We start from the raw sequence: 24,459 nt of genomic DNA on the forward strand, positions 1-24,459 counted from the left end.
ATGCCTTTACTCATTAGTCTTCAGTCATTGCTCTGCAGACAGAAGGTCTCAGTTTCAGTCCTTGCCATCTCTGGTTTAAAAAAATATCAGGGAGCACGTGATGAGTAAGACTGCATTGACTAGTTGGATGAGTTATCTGACCAGGCATATGGCTTCTTCCCATGCTCTCTGGGTCTGCATTCCCTGACAGTGTAATAATTATGTAGAACATGAGCAAACTGCAGTTGCGTGTACATAAACAACATTGTGGTGTGTGTTGAAGATCTCAGTTCCAATCCACATAAATATTCAGATCCTATTGAAACCAATCGGGTTTTAGTTGAGTTGAGTCCTTCATATTTGTAGTAAATATTTCAGGGGTAGCTGATGATGTACCCTCCAAATGTTGTGGGACTACAACTCCCAGCATCCCTGACCATTGGCCAAATTGGCTGGGGCTGATAGGAGTTTGAATCCAACAATATCTGAAGGCCTCGACGTTGGCTAGACTACCCTGCAATATAGATCCTGTTGACTTTCTGACCATAGTAATAGGGTGCATACACAGCAACAGATTCTGCTATGTGTCAGTCAGCTATTGTTCTCATCTTCTTTCCCCTTCCCCGCAATAGGACACCGTCAGAAACTAGACGAGCAGACAAAGCCTGGGAGTTTGTCCTTTTCAGAGCGTCTGAGCGAATTGGAGCAGTTGCGTCGCACAGCCATAAGGGTCAGCCCACACCACCCAGCCCCCACTCCTAACCCAAGAGCTTCCTTGAACCACACCACTGCTTTTAACCCTCAGCCTCAGAGCCAGATTCAGGGTAAGTACCTGAACTTCCTCCCCTCACTCCACCCTGAGCATCAAGGAGACGGTCATCCATTGGCCATTGGAATCATGGTTGGCTTGATCTGTTGTATAGGATGGCACTTTGGGACAGTTTCCCCAACGCCCCTCCCAGTGGGTTTCATCTGGCACATCTAGCACTAGCGCTGCTGGTGAAAGAGGACAGCAATTGCAAGCAGACAATGTGGGAAAGGTTGAGTTTGACGTAAGGTTCAAAACAACTGTGGAAAAGCTTTGGTGAAGAACAGTGTAGAAGAAACTAGGCAGAGTCTTTCTCCCAAAACAAATGCTCATTCATTTCTCTGATTGCACACTACTGTGGGATTCCTTCTGCCAATTAACAGCATTATAATCAACTCGACAATGATCCTACAAATAGGGCCGGCTCAAAATATTTTGGCACCTGAGGAGAACCACAAAATGGCATTTCCCTCCCCACCAGGGAAGAAGGGATGAGTGAAGATCTTGCCGCATGGGTCAGCCGATCCTGGCTACAATATATGCATAGCAGTGAGGCACATGCTTTGCAGCTTAGAATGCGTGTCCATGTTTCATGCAATGAAAGTTTGATGCTGCTTTTCCCTAGGAAAAGGAGCTATTAGAGCAGAGAAGGAGTGGAAACTACTCCCCAGTCCACTGCTTCTCCATTGCAAATTTCCTTCCTGGTGGCTTCTTCTCTCTGAGAAAAACAAGCAGCCACCAGGCTTTTATTGCAAGTTCATACACAGTATAAATGTATCAGAGTATGAACTTCCAACTCTAAATTCTGTGATTCTATGATTCATTATGTGATATATATTTGTATCCTTTGATCTAGGAGTTCAGTTGTTCTACTTTTGAGTAAATTGTATGAGTGGTGTTGCCATGAATTTCAAGGCACTAACAGCAGTCGTCAGTACCGGCTCAAAGGGATATTCAGATACCATTTCCACACATCACACTGAGCTTGTTTCCTGGGTGATCCCACTTTCCTCTCCATGTAGGGATGGGGGAGAATTTTGGTTCTGAATCCACAGTTCCTGATGCAATATGCAAACCACAATGCAGCTACCCTTTGACATTTGCACTTCTGGTTCTCCAACCAAAGAATATGTACGAAAATGTATATATCAGTATAATGATTTCATCCCTTAACTATTCTGACCTCTAAAAAAATAATTAAAGTGATATACGGAGGCACTAATCTGTATGTCGTCAACCGTATTGCAGGAACAGCAGAACACCCTAAGACTGTCCTGTGATAAACCAGGAACTAATTTATTTAATCACAAAATTCTCCAGACTGACCTTGTGTTATTAAGCAACACTCACTCCTTGTTGCATGTTTGCAAGTTATCTTTTAGCCTAGTTCAGACTCCTGCTTTCATAAGATGACGTTGGAGTGGCTGGTTATGTATACAGACTCCAAGTGCTGTAGAACTATAGAAAAATGCTAGAAAAGGCAGTCAGGCACAGCATTAGGTGAAAGCCCTAAGTTACTCTAAAAACTGAATCTACTGTTTATTCCAGTATATACGAGAGTAGTAAAATTTCAGCCATATATATTTTTAAACATAAGATATTCTCTTATAATGGCAATGGCACCCACCTGAGAGGAGCCGGAACTATATATATAGTTGCTCTTTTCACAGAGTGATCCAAAGTGACTTACAATAAAACCAATTTAGAATATTTAATAACAATAACGAGATAAAGGGCAGGATTTACGCATTCCATTCCAGTAAAAGAGGCTGCAATGCCACCCTTCAAGTTAATGGCCAAAAGGAAAGGGCAGAAAGAAAGGTCTTTGCATGGCGACTAAAGATAAATAAAGCTACCACACAGCTATCACACATATACAGTCTAATTCTGTATATGTTTACTCAGATGTGAATCACATGGGATCCAGCAGAGCGTCTTCCTAAGTATTGCCCTAAAGCAGTCTTCCCAGCCTGGTGCTTTCCAGATGTTTTGGTCTACCGCTTTCACCAGTCCCAGACAGCATAGCCCAATGGTCAGGGATGATGGGAGCTGCAGTTCAAAACATCTACAGGATACCATGTTGGGGAACAGTACCTTCAACTGTAACACTTAAGCCATTTGTTACAGAGCAAACAAAGGGCTGTTTCTAATAGGACCTCTCCAGCCCTTAGCATGTTTAATAAGTCTTGCTGATGGCAATGAAATTTACTTCTGTGTACCTTGATTGGGATCAGGGCATGCTTTAAAGATAGCAAAGTGCATTTTTAGCTTATATTTTGCTGGGAGCTATCTCTGAAGCTTGGCTCCAGCTATAATTCCAGACCACATAGTGTAAACAAATTAAAACAATCCTGTCTTGGGTTTTTGGTTTGGTTTTGTTTTTTGCTTTTTAAATATCTTGCTTTGCAACTATCTATCATCATGAAAGTAGCTGGAATTAAGTGCTTGAAGGACTTGATTAAATACCCTCTAATGTATATTTTTCAAAGGTATTTTAAAAAGGTATATTTTACACACATAATTAAGCATGTCTGAAATTAGGATGAATGACATATGACCCTTTCTTAGAAAGCTAATGTTTATTTTCCAGTTTAGTAATAAATACTTTGAACAGTTTTTGAACAGAACAATTCACTTGTTTTAAATCAAGTGTGTTATTGCATTTTAACAGAGTTCAGTGGTGTGGTCTATTTATTATCATTATAAGTACCTGTTGTAGTAGTACTCATATTAATGTATTCAGAACTAAAACAACAAGATGTTTTAAAAAGAAAAGAAGTAAAATTCATCCCTGCAGACTCACAGTCTACTGGACTTGATGCAAAATTGTTTGTATTTCCACAGGTGAAAATCAATTTTTTAATATATTGTCATTTTAATTCTTAGTAATGCTTAGTTGTGTTCATTTCACTGGGTTCAGATTTAATATGAAACCATGTTATGCGAACAGTAGACATGAAGCAGGCAAACCATGATTTAGAGTTGTTTTTGTTTCCCATATTCTCAGCACTCAATTCAGATGGATTCACAGTGACTCAGATGTAAACTCTGGTTTGCAAACAAGCTTCAAATTTTGGTTTCAGACACTGGTTTGCTGAACTTAAACAAACCATGTTTTATCAGTAGGCTTTGGTTCAGATATTAAAGGAAACAAGATTTAGTTTAACCTACCATGGTTTTGTATTTTGTTTGGACTCTGTGTTGAAATTTAGGATTTGCTTGTCATAAGGCACATTTCTTTCCCATTTTTGTTGTGGACAAAACATTTGAAAGCCTATAACTAAGAGACTTAAAAGCCATAAGACAAATACAGTGAACTCAAATTAGAGTGTACTTAAAGCAAATAAAATATAGGCAAGATCCCCTGTACTGGTTCCCACCACTGGTTTAGGAAACAGTGCACACACATCAATAGCCACAATCCATATCTATCGTTTCTTATGAAATGCTGCACTTCAATGCATTCCCGCCCCCCGCAACTTCAACCCAAATTGAGAAAAAGAGCAAACCGTGTACAGGTTAAGCCTATAACACTTCAGTTGCTAATGTGTCATAGAGTTGGAAGAGATTCCAAGGGCCATCTAGTCCAACCCCCTGCAATGCAGGAATCTCAGCTAAAGCACCCAAGACACACGGCTTAAAAACCTCCAAGGATGAAGAGTCCACAACTCTCCACTTTGTTCTACTGTCGAATAGCTCTTACTATCAGACAGTTCTTCTGCCGGTGTATATACCCTCCTCCCCATGGTGGGGCTATACCTCGTTCCCATTCTGTTTGGGCTGGATTTTATGCTACTGCCTTTCAGTTAGGGCTTGCTGACTCTCTCACAAAGAATAGAACCTGTACTTCGTGAGATTGTAGGGATTACCCTTGGGTTGATTGGCTTTATTCAACTTCTGTGCCAGTACCTCCATAAAAGCTTCCATCTATGACAATTATTTTCCTCTATATAAATATCTGCTTGCAGAATTGCATCAGTACTTATACACTGAATAGTTTTCTTTTTGAACTTGAAAGCATAGTTATTCCCCTTCACCCCTGTGAAGGCATAGGTTTTGAACTTCTAAATGGACAGGTGTATTTTCCTTCTTATATATATATATGAAAGAAATCAAGGAGTCTATTAAAGCAATTTATGGGCACTAGCCTGCCTGGACTTGCTTTCATCATAGAAACTGCTTTTTGTTTGAAATATGAAACCTGATAAAAATAGGAAGTTAATTCCTTTCTCCCTTTCATGGGTGGAGTAAACAGTAGCTTAGTGGTATGAAAATATTTCAGCCCTTTTAAACATACACAAATATCTCTCAGGTGCTTATTTATGACCTAAACTTGTGATATTTAGAAACTAGCCCTAGTAATGCTTTTAACTCCTTTGTATTAAAAATTCTATTAAATAGTATACAAAAACAAATTACAAATTTATAAAAACAAAGAACAACTTGTACAAACTACCATAATGTCATATATTTTGCCATCACACTAGTATTGTTGTTGGTACAGTCCAATCTAAGCATTTGAGTTCAGTAAGTCTCTGGCATATTTACTACTGTTGTAGTAAGCTCAGGCAGTAATGGTCTGGATGCAGAGCACACTGGATGCAGTATGCACAGTCTCAGTTCAATAAAGCTAGTGTGCTATCCAGTAGTAGCCAAGTAAGGAAAGGATTTGTATGCGTTGCCGTCTTCCAGTTGCAATCTTATTGTTATATACATATAGCTTCACTGATAGTGCTCAAAAGGTCTTCTCTTATAAGGTTCCTCTAGGCAAGCCCTCCATCTAGTTTTCTCCTATTCTTCCTCTTCCAATTTTGTTTGGTGCTTTGCTGCATTACTTCTGGCAATGGGTAACTATTTCTAGGATGAGAGTGCCAACCCCTGCTCCTGTACCATTATTAACGTCCTGGAAGAGCTGGTAATGCTTGAGCAGTGCTCACAGCGGTCATGATGTTGCATTGCCATGTGCTCCATCTTCTTAAGTATTTATTTGACAGCATAAGAGCTCATAAGATTAATCATAACATTTCTTGTTTATACCACCCTCTTGAACTGGAAGAAACAATATATTTCTGAAAAGGGGGCACTAGAACAAATTTGCTATGTTTACGATGGGTTATTGCAATGTAATCTTTTGTTTTATGGTTCAAGCATATGGGAATTTGTAAAAGATATAAAGCGCATAATGGCAAGATGCTCTTGGGTGTATGAGGAATCAAGAGGCAATCATTCTACCTCCTTACTAATTACCCTCTGCTATCTTTCCTAGAAAGTAGTCTAGGTCATTGTAACAAAATGTGCTTGGGATGGTGATTATTTGTTACATTTTTATTCCACCTTTCCTGCAAGGACTTTAGGGTGACATAGACATTTCCTTCCCTTCCCATTTTATCTTCACAACAATCCTGTGAGGTAAGGTAGCCTGAGAATGAGTAACTGGCCTGAGGTCATTCATTGAGCCTCATGACTGAGTAGAGATTTGAAACCTGGTCTCCCAGGTCTAACCATTGCAGCACACTGGCTTCCAGTCTGTGGAGAGTTCAATGTGTTATCTATTTGATTTCATGAAGTTTTACATATCTTGAGTGTGTGAACATTGCATTTCTTTTTGCTATTATTTGACTGACGTGGGAGTCTTCCAAACAGCCTGTTTACTGAGCATCCATCCTAATTTGCTCACACAAAACCTACGCTGAGGATAGACAGCATCCAGTATCTATTGAGCACTTGTGCAGAGGTTATATGACAATAAGTATTCATCCTGATTTGCTTACACAGTTCTTATATGTCTTTCCATTAATCATTTGTTCATCCCAAACTTTTCAGTGCATTTCCCTATTGGTTTCCTAACTTCAAAAAGCACAGGGTTGGCAGAGTGCTTTAATCTACTTTAATTGTATAAACCTAAATTTCCAGTATGCAATTGAATCTCTCCAAAAAATACTGACAGGCCCCGTAAAATGGAAGCCAGGACGCAAATCATCTACCTAAAGTATGTGTCAATTGTTTTATTTCTCCATGACCCATTTAGAATCTCTATGCCACATCTTAAACTCTTCTTGAGATTTCCTGTCAGTTTCAAATTGGTTTGCCATACACCATGAAGACTGCTGTTCAGGAAACATAAGTCCAAAATTCCCCTGTTCTTGCAGCATTAGTTATGCAATTATTTGGATCCTGGTTGCATTATGTAAAAGATTTTATGTACTGCTAAAAAATTGAGAAAATGAGTTTCCTCCATCCCCTAAAAACAACAACAATACTTAAGTTAAAAGAAATGTCTCTGGATATTTTCACACCTAAAGTAAGCCTTTTAAAAGGCTTGTGACCAATTATATTGACCAAAACATGCTTACAAGGACAAAAGTAACCAAAACTGCATTTTATAACACAAGAAGGCAGATTATTTCATCATTTCTTTGGAAAAGGCAGGAATGTTTAAACTTTGCAGTAATATTTTTTTCATTGCTTCCCAGGTGAAAAAAGCTTTGTTTAAAGAGATATCTTCAAGGTCTCCTATGCTGTCATAATCATTTCTTGAAAACATCCATCTTTATCATAGTTCCCATGAGCTGAAGAAACACACTGGTGTGGTTGACCGCAAGGAATTGTAGATAGCATTGTTTCCATAGCTTGATCTATTTCGCTACGTTTTTAGTATTTTTGTGGGTTTTAATGAAATGCTCAAAAACAGAATGTGTGAAGAATTCAGACACAATTATCATATTATTTTTAGGGCACTGAAATTTGTATTTTCAGTGTGGAATCTTTTTTAAAAGCACATAGTTTAAAAAACCTGTTCTGTTCCAGATGAATAGTTATGTTACAGTATTCCAGAGGAACCTATACAACCGTTATTAGACCTCCTCCTTTCAGCTCTAGCCAGCATGGCCAGTGATCAGAGAATGTGGGAGTTGTAGCCAAACAACATCTGGACGACTACAGATTTCCCACTTTTTTCTCTTCTCCTTGGAATAACCACAACACCATTTTTTATTTTTGCATTTTAAAGATGAGACTCTCTTCTTCTGTCTGCTTTACAGGTGCTGGAAGCACCTTTTAGAGGAGTGGGAGGCTGACCCTGGGAAACTTCTTCCCCTTTCCTGCCTCATTCCACTGAAACAAATGATTGTTGCTGTTAGTGACTTGGCATAACAACAGGCCCATAGCTTGTTGGGTTGTTGTTTTTTGTTTACTGGAATACATTCTTCTTGAATCAGGGTACTTATGTGAAATGCTGATCTAGTAGAAACAAGTCACTTCCATGTTAGGGTCAGAATGTTGATAATATTAATTACAGGCCACTTTTGATCAATATAATACACAAAGAAGCTATTCCTTCCTATTCATTAGAAACACTTCACATAATTTTTACAATAAATTAACAGTAGTCTCTTTCAGTTTATTCCTACTAGGACTGTAAATAACTTATTTCTGTCTGTGTTTAAAAGGTAGTAAACATTACTAGATCAGTGAATGCTTCTTCACTTCAGATTCTTAGCAGAACATCTTTGCTATATGGACACAGAAGTAATAGTTAGAAAATGTTTTGCCATGCTTTTTCTTCTTTGAGCCATTCTGGTATATTCATGTGTGCTCATCTGACAGATCTTTGGCAAGGTACAATAGCGCTGTTTCCTGCCTAGACTATTACACTTAATCAGCTGCAGAAAACTAAATTAATTGTTTGGCAATAAGGTGAGAAGAGAATTCTCCAACACAAGGGATTATCTTTTCACAGGTCAGAGAGATAATATCCTGTTTTGAGAGTCTAGCAAATTATCATAGGATTGTTTGCCTACTAATTAGTTGATTTGCAGAATGCTGATGACAGAAAAGCCAATTGCTGCAGGAAACTAATAAGTTGTAATCTGCAGTTAGGAAGGCATGTTTGCATCACAAAGCCATTGTCCTATAGATAAATGAGCACTGAGAAAATCTCCAAGTCTCATTTGAATATTGGCTAACGCCTCCTACATTCTATCTTAAAGGCTAAACAGATGCAGATACTGGATGGTTTGAACACCAACCATTTCTTTCTCGAAATAAATAAATAAATTGGAAAAATTGTCCGGTAGCACCTTAAAGGTAAAGGTAAAGGTACCCCTGCCCGTACGGGCCAGTCTTGACAGACTCTGGGGTTGTGCGCCCATCTCACTTAAGAGGCCAGGGGCCAGCGCTGTCCGGAGACACTTCCGGGTCACGTGGCCAGCGTGACAAAGCTGCATCTGGCGAGCCAGAGCTGCACACGGAAACGCCGTTTACCTTCCCGCTGGTAAGCGGTCCCTATTTATCTACTTGCACCCGGAGGTGCTTTCGAACTGCTAGGTTGGCAGGCGCTGGGACCGAGCAGCGGGAGCGCACCCCGCCGCAGGGATTCGAACCGCCGACCTTTCAATCGGCAAGTCCTAGGCGCTGAGGCTTTAACCCACAGCGCCACCTGCGTCCCTCAGGTAGCACCTTAGAGACCAACTAAGTTTGTTCTTCAGATACACTGAAACAGAGGTCACCAGAAAAACCAGCTGCACCAATATAAGATGGACGCCTGGCTTACTAGCAGCACAAATGAAAAGGATCCAGGTGTCTTAGTGGACCACAAGCTTAACATGAGTCAACAGTGTGATGCAGCAGCAAAAAAGCTAATGCTATTCTAAGCTGCCTCAACAGAAGTATAGTGTCCAGATCAAGAGAAGTAATAGTACTGCTTTAGTCTGCTCTAGACACCTGAAATCCTGTGTCTAGTTCTGGGCGTCACAATTTAAGGATATTGACAAGCTGGAATGTGTGCAGCGGAGGGCAACCTAGAAGAACAAGGGTCTGGAAACCAAGCCTTATGAGGAATGGTTGAGGGAGCTTCAAAAATCTCAAGGGCTGCCACATGGAAGATGGAGCGAGTTTGTTTTCTCCTGCTCTGGAGGGTAGGGCCCAAACCAATGGATTCAAGTCACAAAAAAGGAGATTGTGACTGAACAACAGGAAGAACTTTTTGACAGTAAGAGCTGTTTGACAGTGGTAGTCTTGAGGTTTTTAAGCAGAGGTTGGGGGTCCCTTCCAATTCTACAGTTCTATGATTCTGTGATTCTTAACCACTGTAGTATCCTACCTGTCTAAATAAAGTGCCACTTAACAACCACTGTAGATTATAATAGCCCCTAACAACAGAAATTTTTAAAAAATTAAGTGATATTCATCAGCACTGCCTTTAACAGAGCTACCTGCTCAATGGGAACATTCCTCCTTTTAAGAATTCTTAAAATTGCAGCTTAAAGATATCAAGAGATTAGGCTGCATAGTGCTATACCATCCAGGCTCCCTTCTAAACTCAAAGTTGAATTTTAGTTTGGCATGACTTGACCAAGAGGGGAAGTGTCTGCTGCTTTGTTTTGCTCCCTCACTTCAGTTGCACCAAGAAATAGGAGGTTGTATTTCACCTGCCTGCCACTTATCATTTTGACAGTTCTGAGCACTTAATTAATTCAGAGGAGTGGGTGTAGCCCTGGCTCACGAAGTCCTTGTAACACACTGCAGAAAGGGCAATGCTCCTTCCTTTCCAGAATTCATACGTTGGACTTAGACCAAGGAGGTAGTTCATGAAGCTCACTGGGAAACTTTGGGCCAGTGAGATCTATGGTCTCACTACTCTTACACGGTAGTTGTAAAGATGAAATGGTGAGGATTAGGGGTAAGCCTGTACCCTTCCCTGAACTCCTGGGGGTGGGGGATTAAAGGAGTTGTGGGTTGGATTAGAACTAAGGCTAACTGAACTTGGATCACACTGAAATCAATAGGATGCGGAAGTCATGATGTGCGTGCCATTGATTTCACTGGGACTGAAGTTCAGCTACGTTTGTCTGGATCCAGCCCAGAATATATTACTTAGGCTCTTTAGTGTAGAATAAGAAAGCCAGGTGAGTTTTATTTATTGTGTAAAATACAAGCAGAAGCAGGTATGCTTCTTATACAAGACTTCAGACGCACTCTGAACTGTGGACACATCTTAGTTGAGACCTTATGCTAGTGATATTGATGTTCTTTTTTATTGGCTTTTGAAGCATAGTATGGGCCCATAAATAACCCAGCTGTTACGAAGATTAAAGGTGCGTGTTGCAAAACTCCGGTAAATAAAATCTCTCTTAGTCTTTAACTGACAAATCCAGTTTTACTCTCCATTGAATTCTTTTTTTAAAAGCCTGTAATCTCCACATTGGCAGAACACTTCATAGCTTGTTAGCAGAGCTTGAATTACCTCCCATGGTAAATACAACAAAAATTAATAAAGAAGAACACCTTAAAGGCAAATGCTCACTGAATCAAATTCGTGCACACTGTGGCATGTGTGCTCTAAGTGGTGCAGGACACCCTCCAAAGAGCCATATTTTGAGCTCCACAGGCCTTGTATCCTTTGATTTCCGAAAGCAGCCAACAGTACCCACACAGTAATTCTCTTTGAAAACCAGGAGGCTTTCAAAACATAAGTTTGTGAGATGAGGAAGGGGCTGTTCAAAGGCATTTCTCAAAAAATCAAAATCCCTTCTTGGTTTATACAAGACAATTAGGTGCTTCCAAATCAGGGTTTGACAAACTTTTGGGTAGCCTGTGGGAGCATTTGTAAACAAAAGAAACTATCATGGACACCACACACACTCACTAAGCACCCCCCCCAAACTATTCCATTGGCTAGAATAGACTGCTTCTTCTAACCTTAATTGTGGTGGAAGGACAGAACTGTGGAGGGAAGGCCTCTGCTGATGCATGTTGGCTTGTGAGAACTGCACAGGCAACACCTGCAGGCTTGCAGCCACAGAATGACTTTGCTTTAGAAGTGGAGAAAGCTCCTAAAGAGGTTGTCTTCATATTTAGCCCCAACTTGCAGTGCCTATGGGCACCATGGCACCTTCATACCTCCCTCATGGTGTACAACAAGGCCCTCTGCCCCTTCCTTTTTTGGAGGGTTGCCTGCTTTTTTGTCTGTTTTGTACTTGTTTTGGGGTGTGTGTAAGCATCCTGCCTGTTTGGAGGATAGGGAGAAGGTTCTGAGCATTACTGGTCCCCACAACAGTTTCTTAGCTTTCCAAATGTGCTCCTCGGCTGAAAAACGTTGGGGATCCTGATGTAAGGGATACCATTAAAAGAGATTGCCTTCAACAAGTTATGATTTTAGCCTTCTGCAAAGTTACGCTGTGCAACTTTCTTTTCATTTTCACTTAAATTTACTTTAGGTTTCCTACCTGTCTTATCCTTCGGTGTCAGTCCATATGTGAACAAAAATACAATGTGACCATCAGCCATGCCAAAATACATTCAGGTGTATTGTGTTAGAGCACCCAGTCAACGATGTGTTCACATGCAGGAGCATGTAGTTTTGCAGGCAGGAAAAATGCTGGAATGATTGTGTGGCCTGTCTTTGAGAGGGTGGCGATATACATACCGGTACATTCATATCTGCACTTATAAACTCTCTGTGTGAGGTTAGGGCATAGTAACCTAGGAAGCTACCGACTCAGATCATTGGTTAATCTCGCTCAGTATCATCTACACAGCTCTCCTGTGTCTTTGGCAGATCTATCTGCAGATGCCAGGGTCTGGCAAAGCATGAGTTATGTCCCTTTCTCCAAAAAGCTGATATAGAGAAGATTGCTTTTTTAAAAAAAAAAATTAGATGTATATTTTTACCAGTTTTTTATTGCTATGATTGACAAGACAATTTTCCCATGTTGTAAATTCCTCCCTCCCTCTGTACAATGAGTAATCAGGTGTGTCAAGGACTTGACCAGTGCTTGATCCTGCTGAAATCAGTCCACCCTTCTCTAAGCTTCAGACGCATGCCCACACATGATTATTTTGATTACCACCCACTGATAGCCTAACTTCTTTCTGTGTTAGAACCGTCAGTTCATGATCCAAGTGCCAAGTGGTGAGCTTTGGGGCTGTTAGGGAAAGTATGGTGTTTCTCTCCACATTTCAGTTTAGCAAATTTGAGCTTGCAACCCCATTTTACTTACGGTATAAGCGTAAAGAGAAGCATCCCTTGGTTTGTTTATTTTAGATGTGGTTTTGTGGACTTCAAGTGGTTTCTTTCAGTCTGCATCTCGGAAATTTGCTCGCCTTAATCCAGAGGTCTAAAAAGTTGGATATTTGGAAGGCTTTGGCAGATTTCTGTGTACATCCTAAAATAGAGTCGACACACATTGTTTATTGATTTTGAAAATCTTAGCCATGAGACTGAATGTAGATTATGTTAATTTTTAAAGAGATATTTTTAATATCTCTTTGGCATTCTGGAATAGTTCCCCTCCCCCCTTCCAAAAAGTGTGGTGCGCACATTTTGGCTACACATAAAATATTCTTTTATTGGCCGTTACCTGAAAATGCTATATAAGAGTCTGTTGCAAAACACTTCTGCTGCTGCTGCTGCTGCTGTAATGATGGCATACAGAGAAAGTTCTATCAACCCCCGTGGTCCTGATCCAGATTGATTTTTCTAAGTAAGGAGAGTAGCCAGTCACAAGCACATTTTTAATAGAACATGAACATAAAATATACTACATTATTTAATTTAACCATTCAAATATTTTATCTTCAAACCTTGGACAACTAGAGAAAACTAGAGAAGACTTCTAGGTATAGTGTAATTGCTTTCTTCTCATGGAGGGCTAGAGAGGCAGGGGTGGTGTTGTTTTTTTTTTTTTTTTTTGCAATGGAAGAAGATCATAGTCTGAGCCCCCTTCTTCCTTTGGGCCTAGTACAGCAATACCCACTATATCCCCCTCTTTGTTGGTCTCTGTGAGTTACTAGAGAGTCTTACAGTATACAGAGAAAGTAGAATGTTGAGTAGATGGTGAGAGAGACCTGGTCTCCCAAATGCAAACAGATGCACTGAGGCACAGAAATTTATCTAGACATAGAGTACAGAGGAGGCTGCCTTTACATCATGTCAGACTATGGTTCATCTAGCTCAGTATTGTCTACAGGGCAGCAGCTCTCCAGTGTTTCAGAGAGGGGACATTCCCAGCCATACCTGGAGATGCCAGAGATCATACCTGATATTTCCTGCATTTAAAGCAGATGCTCTACCACCCTTACCTGAGAGATGGATCAGAAAAGGGAAATTCTCCTATACTTGCTTTTTCCCATGGAAGAAGTGGAATGAGACTTGCACGTAATGGAGTCTTCATACCAGAGCTGTACCACGTATCACAGGCTATTCTGTGATTCTCCCACCTGGCATGAAAAAGTGGTCAGAGGAGCAGCCATTATCAGTAATGGGTGATGTTGGAATGGAAGCTCTCCATGCTCACTGAAAGCATCACCTGGCAACTGGTATTGTGCACTGCACTCCTTCACAGAGGCTGTTTCCAAATTTATTCAAAACTATGAAGGTAATTTGAACAGTATGCATAATAAGTGGTTGGGAAGCCAACATCTAAGGACTTGTTGGGTCATGTTTTTATCCAGGTGGTTTCCCCAGTCTACAATAATGGATAAAAATGCCATGATTCTACTGGTAGCTCCCCATGATAGGTTGATGCTAGGCAGCATAAAACCTTTTGTGTTGTTCTTATGGCAAAACTAGAAGTAACAGCAGCAGGCCCCTGGCATCAACATTTCCTATAGTCAAGTTTTAAGATATGTTCTAAAATATTTATAGGTGTGCTAGCACACACACGATGCAATCAGACGGTGGTTCAGTATATCTTTATTTCCCTTCTTTTATTGCTGCTGCTGCTGCTGTTGTTGTTGTTGTGTGGTGCTTTCAGACAAAGTTGTAGTGGTTCCCACAGTCTTAATGAACACAGCTCATTAATGAACATGATTCTGTTAGGTCCATTAATTTCTGCTCTGCATAAAACTTAGTTGAATACCACCATTTGCCTGAATATCAGTTGCTTAAACATCTGTAAAAAGGCATCAGTAGTGGCATGGTGGCCTTATGTGTTCTTTTTCTTTAAGAAAGAAAAAAAAATCTTGTCTCCAAATACTTTAACTCACTTTTATCTCTCTTACAATTTTCGAGACATGCCCTTGCGTGAGCCTATCCTGTTGCTTCCATTCATGACTCATGCCATCAAACCACCCTTGCAGCTGTGGTCGGGCTGTCCGGCCAAAAATCACAAAACCCAACAGGTGGGTGTGACAGGAAAACAGCTACCAAGAGGGCCACAGCTGTGAGCATGTCGCTCTATTATTGGTGAGGGCATGAATCATCTCTCAATTGAGGAAGAAGCAGTAGACAACCTGTTCACTTGGGAAATATGATGATAATAAGAATAACAGTAATAAAAAAAGAAATAGAAACAAACCCAGATGACTCGGTGGAAGGGTTTTTTTCCCCTCAGACGGTATGGAGGCGAATCCTTCAAATAGACTTTTGAAAACACTCTGTATGTGTTGTATCTGGACAGGCCAGAGAAAAACAGGAATACAAAACTGTTTTGTTGGGCAGGGGGTGGGAGGTGATGTTGGCCAGAGAACTGGTATGTGCACCCACTAACCCTTTCTCTATTTGTCAGCTCTCTCTCGCCAAATAATTCTACACACACATCCTCCATGGTGTTCCATACGTGCATTGTTTGCTCTCATGAGGGTTATAGGCTGCATACACATCATACATTTAAAGCACACTGTTTCCCTCAAAGAATCCTGGGAGCTGTAACTTACCTCATCCCAAAGCTACAATTCCCAGGACCCACAGTTCCCAGGATTCTTTGGAGAAACTCACGTGCATCATAAGAATGGTGCGTACACAGCCATAGAATAAAGAAGCAGGTTGGGTGAGCCATTTTCTGAGAAGAATAAGGAGAAGAGGCTACGAGTTCTGGTTCTTTGGGTTTCTGTGTTAAAAGGGCCCTCTGCCTCCCTGATACTGCCTACAGGGTTAGGGGTAGTTGCAGGGCAGAGGAACTGACACCTCCAAGACTTGGATGGCTTTAAAAAGAGATTAGACGCATTTATGCAGGATAAGGCTATGAATGCCTACTAGTCGTGACAGGGAACTACCTCCAGTACCAGAGCCTGTCTGCCTCTGTCTGCCATTTGCTGGGAAATATTAATGGGGAGAGAGGTGTTGTACTCATTTCCTACTTGCTGCATCTGCTTGGCCACTGGGAGAGAGGAAGGCTGTTCTCTGATCCAGAAAGACTCTTGTTAAATTCTTATAGTGCCACAGATGTGAGACAGGAGGCAAAGAGTGAACCTCATGATGTCTTGCATTTAAGGTTAGCTTTCACAAAATTTCAAGAGGCAGGAGGCTGTCCAATCTAAGGCCTGTTCTCACCGTTGCACAGATCAATTGGGCAAAGCAGACTGAGACTTGTCACCTGCATAGCCAGCTCCATTGTTAGGCACAGTGAGGCATCTGCCTCAAGCAGCTGATTTTGGGTGTCATGGAAGGGTAGTCAATAGTTTGTTACTTAATGTGTTCTTATTGCCTTTTTATTGCCAGGAAAGGAGGACAAGTGCTTGTGGTTTCCAAAATCTCTTGACCTGTCCAAGTGCCAAAGTAACTCAAACAGCCTTGGGTATTATGCAGCTCCACTTGGGGGGATGGTGCTGTTTGCTGCTGTGCCTCAGGCACAATTAGCCTTTGGACTGGCATGGGTTGTTTTTTGTTTTTTGTCTTTCTTTTGTTTGGCAGTGTTACTGCATATTCAGCTCAAACCAAGCCGATCTGTTATGTTGATTTGTTCTGTTTGATGCAGCTTTGGCAGGTGAGACCGAGAAGGCCCCTGTATCAGGGAACTAGAGTAGGTGCTTGGAGGTTCCATGCATACCTAGGTAAAGTATAGGACAACCTAGACTGTTTCTGTAATGGGGGCTGCTGTCAGGATGGAGAAGATACTAAAGACTACTAGCCATGATGATTGCATTGTATCTCCAGTGACAGAGGCAGTATGTCTCTGAATACCAGCTGGTGGGGAGCAAATGAACAGAATACTCTTGCACTCAGGTCCTGCTTGTGGGTCTCCCATAGGTATTTGGTTGGGCACAATGAAAAGAGGACATTGGACTAGGTGGACCTTTGGTTTAATCTAACAGGGCTGTTCTTAAGATAAGAGTCGCAGAGCAGAGATGGGCAACTGTTGCGCAGAAACCTGCTGCTCTCCTACTTATCTTGTTGAAGTAAGGAGCTATCAACCACTTGAGCCAGGGAAGCATTGTGGCTGAATAGTCAGGCCAGTTCCCCTGGACGGTTACATTTTATATGTGCTATTAGTTATGGACTGGTTTTTATGTTTTTGGTTTTGCAAGGCATCACAAATAAAATGCAGGTCTGTGTGACTATCCCCCCTGCATTTGTACATCAAACATTCCCTACCATACTTGCGAATAAAAGGGTTTCATAAAAGGCATATGCAAGAAGGTGGCTGAGACAAGACAGGGCCAACGGGGATGTGTTTGAACTAGTTGCTCCACCCAGCATCTCATCTTCAGAAGGGGGAAAAAATGTTTTCACTAACCCAAACAGGCACAGTCTGATCTGTACAGACAGTCTGCAGGCATCTGCCCAAGAAGCCGACGGTTGGCTGGCACATCATCATCTGATTTATGGTGTGTGTGTGTGTGTGTGTGTGTGTGTGTGTGTGTGTGTGTGTTAAGCCTTAAATTGTTGAGTCTCTGGCTGGCTGTGTTGGTATTACTGGATGGTTGGTGCATGTTTTCAGCTGAAGAGCTGGCTCTGATACCAGGGTTGTTGGCTGTGAATCAGTTCCAGTTTCACACCTGTCTGAGACAATGAAAGCCTTGTTAGAGACATTTTCAGAAAGAGAGAGAATCTGTCATGCATTTGGAAGAGACAGAGACCTTGTGAAAAGAAGAAAGAGGAAATACTTCCTTATAACATTTGTTTCCTGGTGCAGCATTCTTTTACTTGAGATTAGGCAAAGACGGTGTCCATTGAACCTACCTTGCACTAAAATGTATATTTGCTCCTCCTGGTTTAAAATTACTAGAACATCCTTGTAGCTTTGTCCCTTTTACCTGACATGCTCATGCTTCCTTTTATTGACTGTTGGAAAGTGAAATTGCCCCACATGGATGGGTCTCTGAAACCTTCAGGATGTCTCTTTTTATCCCTAAGTCTTTTTAAAGTCTTGCTATTTACACACACACACACACACACACACACACACACGTGCATGCACACGATGGGAGTTGTAGACCTACAACAAATTCCCTATTTCTACTCTGTGGCATATAGGCAAAGGTGATACACCTGCTTCTCAGTGGACACAAACTGGCACAGGTTTAGTGATCTCACTGGAACTCTTCCCATGTATCCTAAGTTAAGCTCTGGCCATGTCCGTTGACAGGGTGGTCCAAATCATATAGTCAATGATGATCCTCTCTACAGAGAGGGATTAAATGTTGCAGTAGGTGAACACAGAGGCAGATGTAATAATATACCTCTGTTGGTACTTGCAGTTTCTTGTTTTAAAGCATAGCAAAGGCCCTGAAGTAATGAAATGCAGACAGGAGCTTGATGTTATCTCACACCTATAAACCTTTCTTAGAGTCCACTGGTGGCCAGTATCCAGAATGTTTGAGTTCAGACAAACTTCCCTATGTTAAGTACAAGTGGCACATTCATTCTTTGGTAAACAGCATTTTGCTTCAGGGCCCAAATCTTTTAAATGCTTGCAAAGGCTGGTAATTGTCTGCCTTTGCCTTCAAGTATCTCAGCATTATCTGCAATGAAGAGATTCAGCTACATCAGCACTCTGAAAAGGAGGGAGGGAGGAAGAGAAAACATGCCGTTTTGTATGTAATCTTCTTGAAATGAGAACTCAAACAAGACTTTGGATAACATGTTTGGTGTTGTTTTTTAACATACTGGTAGGGAAAAACCCCAATGATTTGTGTTTTAAAGGGCATAGAATTATTTCAGTCCAAAACACATCAGTCGTCTTAGATGCCAGCATCTTGCTTTTGGAAACCAGAGAAGTCTCTCTCATACCAAGGTTAAAGTTGTGCTTACTTACTATTTACATACATGCTACTAGAAAGAACTCATTAAATTTTCTGGGTTTTGTTCCTGTACTGAAACAAATCCCTTATATAGGCAGACTTGTGCTTTCTAAATGTATGAAGCACAACTTCGCACCAAGAGATTGTTATAGTACAGGGGTAAGGTAAAGGTAAAGGTACCCCTGCCCGTACGGGCCAGTCTTGACAGACTCTGGGGTTGTGCGCCCATCTCACTCAAGAGGCCAGGGGCCAGCGCTGTCCGGAGACACTTCCGGGTCACGTGGCCAGCGTGACAAAGCTGCATCTGGCGAGCCAGAGCCGCACACGGAAACGCCGTTTACCTTCCCGCTGGTAAGCGGTCCCTATTTATCTACTTGCACCCGGAGGTGCTTTCGAACTGCTAGGTTGGCAGGCGCTGGGACCGAGCAGTGGGAGCGCACCCCGCCGCAGGGATTCGAACCGCCGACCTTTCGATCGGCAAGTCCTAGGCGCTGAGGCTTTAACCCACAGCGCCACCTGCGTCCCTCTTGTACAGGGGTAGTCAGCAGGGGCTGTCAACCTGTTCCCTACCGCCCACTAGTGGGTGTTTTAGGATTCTAGGTGGGCAGTAGGGGTTCTGCAGCACAAGCTGAATCCTCCTTCCATCGAGCACTGATGGGCGGTAAGGAAATTTTACCATCAAGAAAGATGCATTAGTGGGCGGTAGGTATAAAAAAGTACAGGGGTAGTCAACCTTTTTATACCTACTGCCCACTAATGCATCTTTCTTGCTGGTAAAATTTCCTTACCGCCCATCAGTGCTCGATGGAAGGAGGATTCAGCTTGTGCTGCAGAACCCCTACTGCCCACCTAGAATCCTAAAACACCCACTAGTGGGCAGTAGGGAACAGGTTGACAGCCCCTGCTATTGTACATCCATTGAAGGAAAAACACCTTTGCAGGTTTTAGCAGTGTTGATGGCCCTGTGTTGAATATAAGGACGAGAGAGAAACGCATTCTGTTTGCATTTTAATGTGAACAGCCCTGATTCACACTGCCTGAACCAATTTGCAAACTGAAATACAACCTTACTACCAATTCTACCAATCATCTCACCAGCAGTCTGCACTCTGCAGCCTTCCTGGGCGTCTGCACTTCAGTTAAAGTTCAGCAAGGAGAACATCATTAGATAAGGCTACAGAGAGATGGGTGAATGTTTACTGGAAAGGAAAGAAACACATTTAATATTTTATTCTTCTGCAAACTGGAAGTTGTTGTGAAGCTTCAAATCTTCCTCTGCCTTCACAGATGGATGATTTTACTTTATCACGTTTTTCATTCAGCTGCTCCTGCTTCAGAAGTCTGCTTGGCCTCCACTTCTGATGCCAGAAGTTCACTCACATGAGATCGCACTAAGAAGTTAATATAATGTTTTACTGCCACACAGAAATACCTAACTAGCTTCCCTCTCACTCTGCTCTTGGCTTCACACCCCTCCTCCAGGGATCATTTCTAAACTCTCTTTCTTAAGTTCCTTATAAGAAAGCATCTCTAAATTACAGCAATCATATTTCAATCTGCCTTTCTTCATACATTATATATGCGCTTACAGCAAATGTGTGGGACAATGGTAGGCTCTAGTCCCTGATGTACATGTTTTCACAGTATTTATGAAAAGACATCTGTGTCTGTTCGGAGGGTTCCTTTCTAGATGTCCGTAAAACTTGAAAAATCTGTGAAGAGTCGTCTTTGTACACAGTGGTATTCAGAGACCATTTCAGACGATGCAAAAATGAATGTGTGTACATGTGGCCACCTTCTCCTGATGTCTTCATTATATGTGAACAGGGTTTATCAGAAGCTGCTTGGTGCTTACCAGCAGGTGGGCCTGTTGGAAGTTTGGGTGCAACTCAGCTTGCAGAAAGGGTGAGGGATCAAGTAGTGGTGTCCAAACCTTTTTCAAAGAGGGCCAGATTTGATGGAGTGAAGGGCCGTGAGGGCCACCCAAAGTTGTTGACCTTTTTTTAAGATCGAAGAGTTGCTGAGCTTTTTTAGGACTGAAGTTGTTGTTTTTTAGTACTGAGGTGGAAATAAACTGCCACAGTGGCTGGATTAACCCGACCAGCGGGCTGGATTAGGCCCCCAAAACGGACTTTGGACATGCCTAAAAGGGACCTCTGGATTTCTATACTATCCATGTGCCTTACCAGCAGCATAAGGTAGTGGGGAGATCAGCATTGTGGTGACACACTGCCAGGAGTACCAGACTGGCTCCACTGCTGTGTTCATCCCATCCCATCTGGTGGAACACTTCTGGGGCTTATATCTCACTGATTCCAAGGATATTTGACATTTACCAAAAGAAAATGCTACATTTTGTTTTAATCTCATTTTGTGAGGAGCCTTGCGTAAGCTCCTCCTGCATCTTATTGCCTGTTCCACCAGTTCTTCCTCTTTCAAGCTGGTCCAGGGAGCTCACAGCAATTTCTCACTGCTAAATGTGTTCTCTGTTTACATTTCTTTTACACTTCTCTAAGGACTTCCCACCCTCTCCCACAGGCTTTGACAGAATGTCATATATTCTTATCTATCCTTACAACCTCATAGCAACTCTTTGTGTGAGAGGCGGAGGATAGGGATATGAATTTGCGTCTTTTTCATCCAAAGCACACTAGCTTCTGGCTTTAGGGCCCAATCTATGATAGTCACCCATAGAAATTCACATTTCCTCTCCTATCCTCTCAAGGTTTCTTGAGCCAATGTATTGTTCATGTTTGACTTGGTGCTGCTACATTATTGTCTGTGTACTGTTCTCTGCACCTGTAATTCCCAGCAAAGTAGACATAAGATTTAGCTACATTCTGACATGAAGCAAGTCACTGTAGTCTTTTTACGCAGGAATTATCAGGTGTAAAAGTGACATCAAGATAACAACAGTCAATGAATCACACAAGCTAAACTGGTTGCAAAATACACTGAACATTTCATCAAAGCAAATTTTCTGACACCATTTTTGAAAGAAAAAAAAAGATGACTCCTGTTGTGTCCTTTCATAGGTTTGACTGAGAGTCCATATTTCTCCATATTAGCTGAAAGATGTTAAGCAAAGCACAAACTGCCAAAGGATTTCACAGGAATAGGAGAGCATTTATTAAAGATATATTTAAATAGATAGCTGGATTGTGTAGTGACCTCAGCCTGACTACAAGATGGAGGGTAAGTCTTTTTACCACAAATTTAGGGACTCACTTCCCATGTCATTTTTGCTGTTCTGCTTTAAAACTGTCTTAAGTGAATTCTCAGTTGGGTGTTGGTGGTTTCCCCTCTGATGCATTTTTGCATAATCAGTGTCCATCTGTTTCCTTCCCATATCATGCACACAGTCTTCTCTCAAAAGCAGATTTTAATTGCAAAAATAGGGTGGCATATTTAATACATGGGACAATTCAATATTTATCTAGTGCATCATCCATCTCTGTTTCAATTTCACTGCAGAAAACAGCAGTGGGTCCACCTAGTTTTCCTTCAGATGTCATCAGTCATGATTGACAAAGGTTGAATTCCTGTGGCTTACCAGTAGTGAGGTTTGATGGAGCAGTGCATCCACCACCACATCCAAAGCCTTGCACCAACCAGGGCAGGACAGGGGGGGAAATCCCCTTTACTAGCACCCAGGTTTGCACAGTGAAGAGGCCCAGATTGGGCCCGCTGCTATCATGTGACATCAGCAGGGTCAGTTCAGAATTCAGCAGATCCTCTGCTTGCCCATTCCCGCTCCCAAAATTCCCTATTCCAGGTTTTTTTCACAGGCTACCAATAGTGGGGATTCTGCCAGCGCTAGCTTCCGTACATCTTTTTGAGCAGACACACTGCTTCTCTGCTAACTATGGAGCTCCACTGCCAGCAGAAGCCTGCAGAACTGGACAGGACTGGGGGGAAATCCCCCATCCAAGTTCTGGGAGGGAAACTTTCATTTTATTACCGTATTTTTCGCTCTATAAGACGCACCAGACCACAAGACGCACCTAGCTTTTGGAGGAGGAAAACAAGAAAAAAATATTCTGAATCTCAGAAGCCAGAACAGCAAGAGGGATCACTACGCAGTGAAAGCAGCAATCCCTCTTGCTGTTCTGGCTTCTGTGATAGCTGCGCAGCATGCATTCACTCCATAAGACGCACACACATTTCCCCTTACTTTTTAGGAAGGAAAAAGTGAATCTTATAGAGCAAAAAATATGGTATATGTAAACCGGATGTTTTTCAAATCACAATGGCAAAGGGATTATCTTACAGTGGCTAAAATGTGCTTGCGGTACACTTTCAGTGGTTATGTTGAATTTTATGTAGCATGTGTCCTTCTAGTCACAGAGCAATGTTCACTTTATTCTTCAGTATCCAACTGCCTAATATTCCAATTTCAAACTGCATGAATTCAACATGCTTAGGATTGGGGTAGAACTAACATTTTAAAGATATGCTTTACAGCATAGGAGGAAGACCTTATTATTACCTTGTAAATCAAGGCTGAACCTGGAGGGAGTTTCATACTCTTTGCTTGATATGATTCCCCCCTCCCTTCAAGGTGACCTCGCCTTTTAAACTCTGGAGGTTGCATTTGATATAACATTTACTTTTTCTAAGTCAATAAAATGAACCAGGATGTCTTTAGATCATCAGAGGTCTGCTTATTACCAAAAGATTTTTTTTAATCATGATCTATACTGGAATTTGAAAGAATCTGGTTGCATTTCATTTGGTGTCCTGGATAAGGGTTTGTGGGATGATAATCTGCTGTGTGCGTAGAATGCCCCCATATGAAGTTCTCTTTATTAGTTTGTATTTCTTTTTTCCCCCCTGAGCTCTGGGGATGAGATCATGAAAGTGTAAATGGCTGTTATGTTCAAAGGCACCTTTTATACCAGAAAAGTTTCTAACTGCCAACCTGTATTATTTAACTGTTACTATCCTAATTAGTTCACATCAAGGTCAGTGTTTTGTAGCAAAATGAACTAACTACAAACTCCACAAAGGCAGTTTTCCTTCACATTAAAGCTGTAGAAGTTAAACAGGAGAGGACCACTGAATATATGAAAGGCGAGATTGATAGGAACTCTATTTGTCTGCAAGCTACACAACTTTAATATTGTGTAATTAGTTTGCATCTTCAGGAGTAACCTTTCAGATACCTGAGGCAATGTTGTTACAGTTATCACACTTGTCTGAAGAGATTATTCACATCCACCTCTGCTGTTCTGTCTTTCTTAAGGTAATTAAGACCTTGTGGGATTTTAACCTTCCGCCAAATACTCTCAAAATATGTGCTCCACACTGATATGAATTTAACAAGGCTACTTGCCTTCATGTGTTTTGTACAAATTCCTCAGTCCATTAGTCCTTATCTTACAGCAAGGATAGCAAAATCCAGTAGCCTTCCAGATGCTTTGGACTCCAATTCCCATCAGCCCCAGCCAACATGGCCAATGGCCAGGAATGATGGGAGTTGTAGTTCAGCAACTATAGCTAGAGGGCCATAGATTCCCAATCACTATTATACCAAAACAAAAAAAATTCCTTCCAGTAGCACCTTAAAGACCAACTAAGTTAGTTCTTGGTATGAGCTTTCGTGTGCATGCACACTTCTTCAGATGCACAGTGTATCTGAAGTGTATCTGAAGTGTGCATGCACACGAAAGCTCATACCAAGAACTAACTTAGTTGGTCTTTAAGGTGCT

General features: G+C 41.6%; 2 protein-coding genes and 1 long non-coding RNA gene across 5 annotated transcripts in view; 2 read left to right on the plus strand and 1 right to left on the minus strand.

The window, feature by feature from the left end:
* Positions 1–24,459, plus strand: part of RUNX1 (RUNX family transcription factor 1) — a 176,051-nt gene that overhangs the window by 134,509 nt on the left and 17,083 nt on the right. For 2 of the 3 annotated variants that reach the window (XM_083735094.1, XM_083735093.1), the window contains one exon: positions 612–803. The exons of the other annotated variant lie outside the window; for it this stretch is intronic. In XM_083735094.1, coding sequence (XP_083591220.1) covers positions 612–803 — 192 coding nt within the window. The remainder of the gene's footprint in view (positions 1–611; positions 804–24,459) is intronic. 3 annotated transcript variants of the gene reach the window in all.
* Positions 1–24,459, minus strand: part of KCNE2 (potassium voltage-gated channel subfamily E regulatory subunit 2) — a 220,475-nt gene that overhangs the window by 9,885 nt on the left and 186,131 nt on the right. The window lies entirely within an intron of this gene.
* On the plus strand, positions 891–11,054 carry LOC310842891. Its single transcript, XR_014563371.1, has 2 exons — positions 891–8,858; positions 9,238–11,054. It is a non-coding gene; the product is annotated as an uncharacterized lncRNA (long non-coding RNA).

This window comes from Podarcis gaigeae (assembly GCF_964106915.1).
Source record: "Podarcis gaigeae genome assembly, chromosome: 4".
Taxonomy (NCBI): Eukaryota; Metazoa; Chordata; class Lepidosauria; order Squamata; family Lacertidae; genus Podarcis; species Podarcis gaigeae.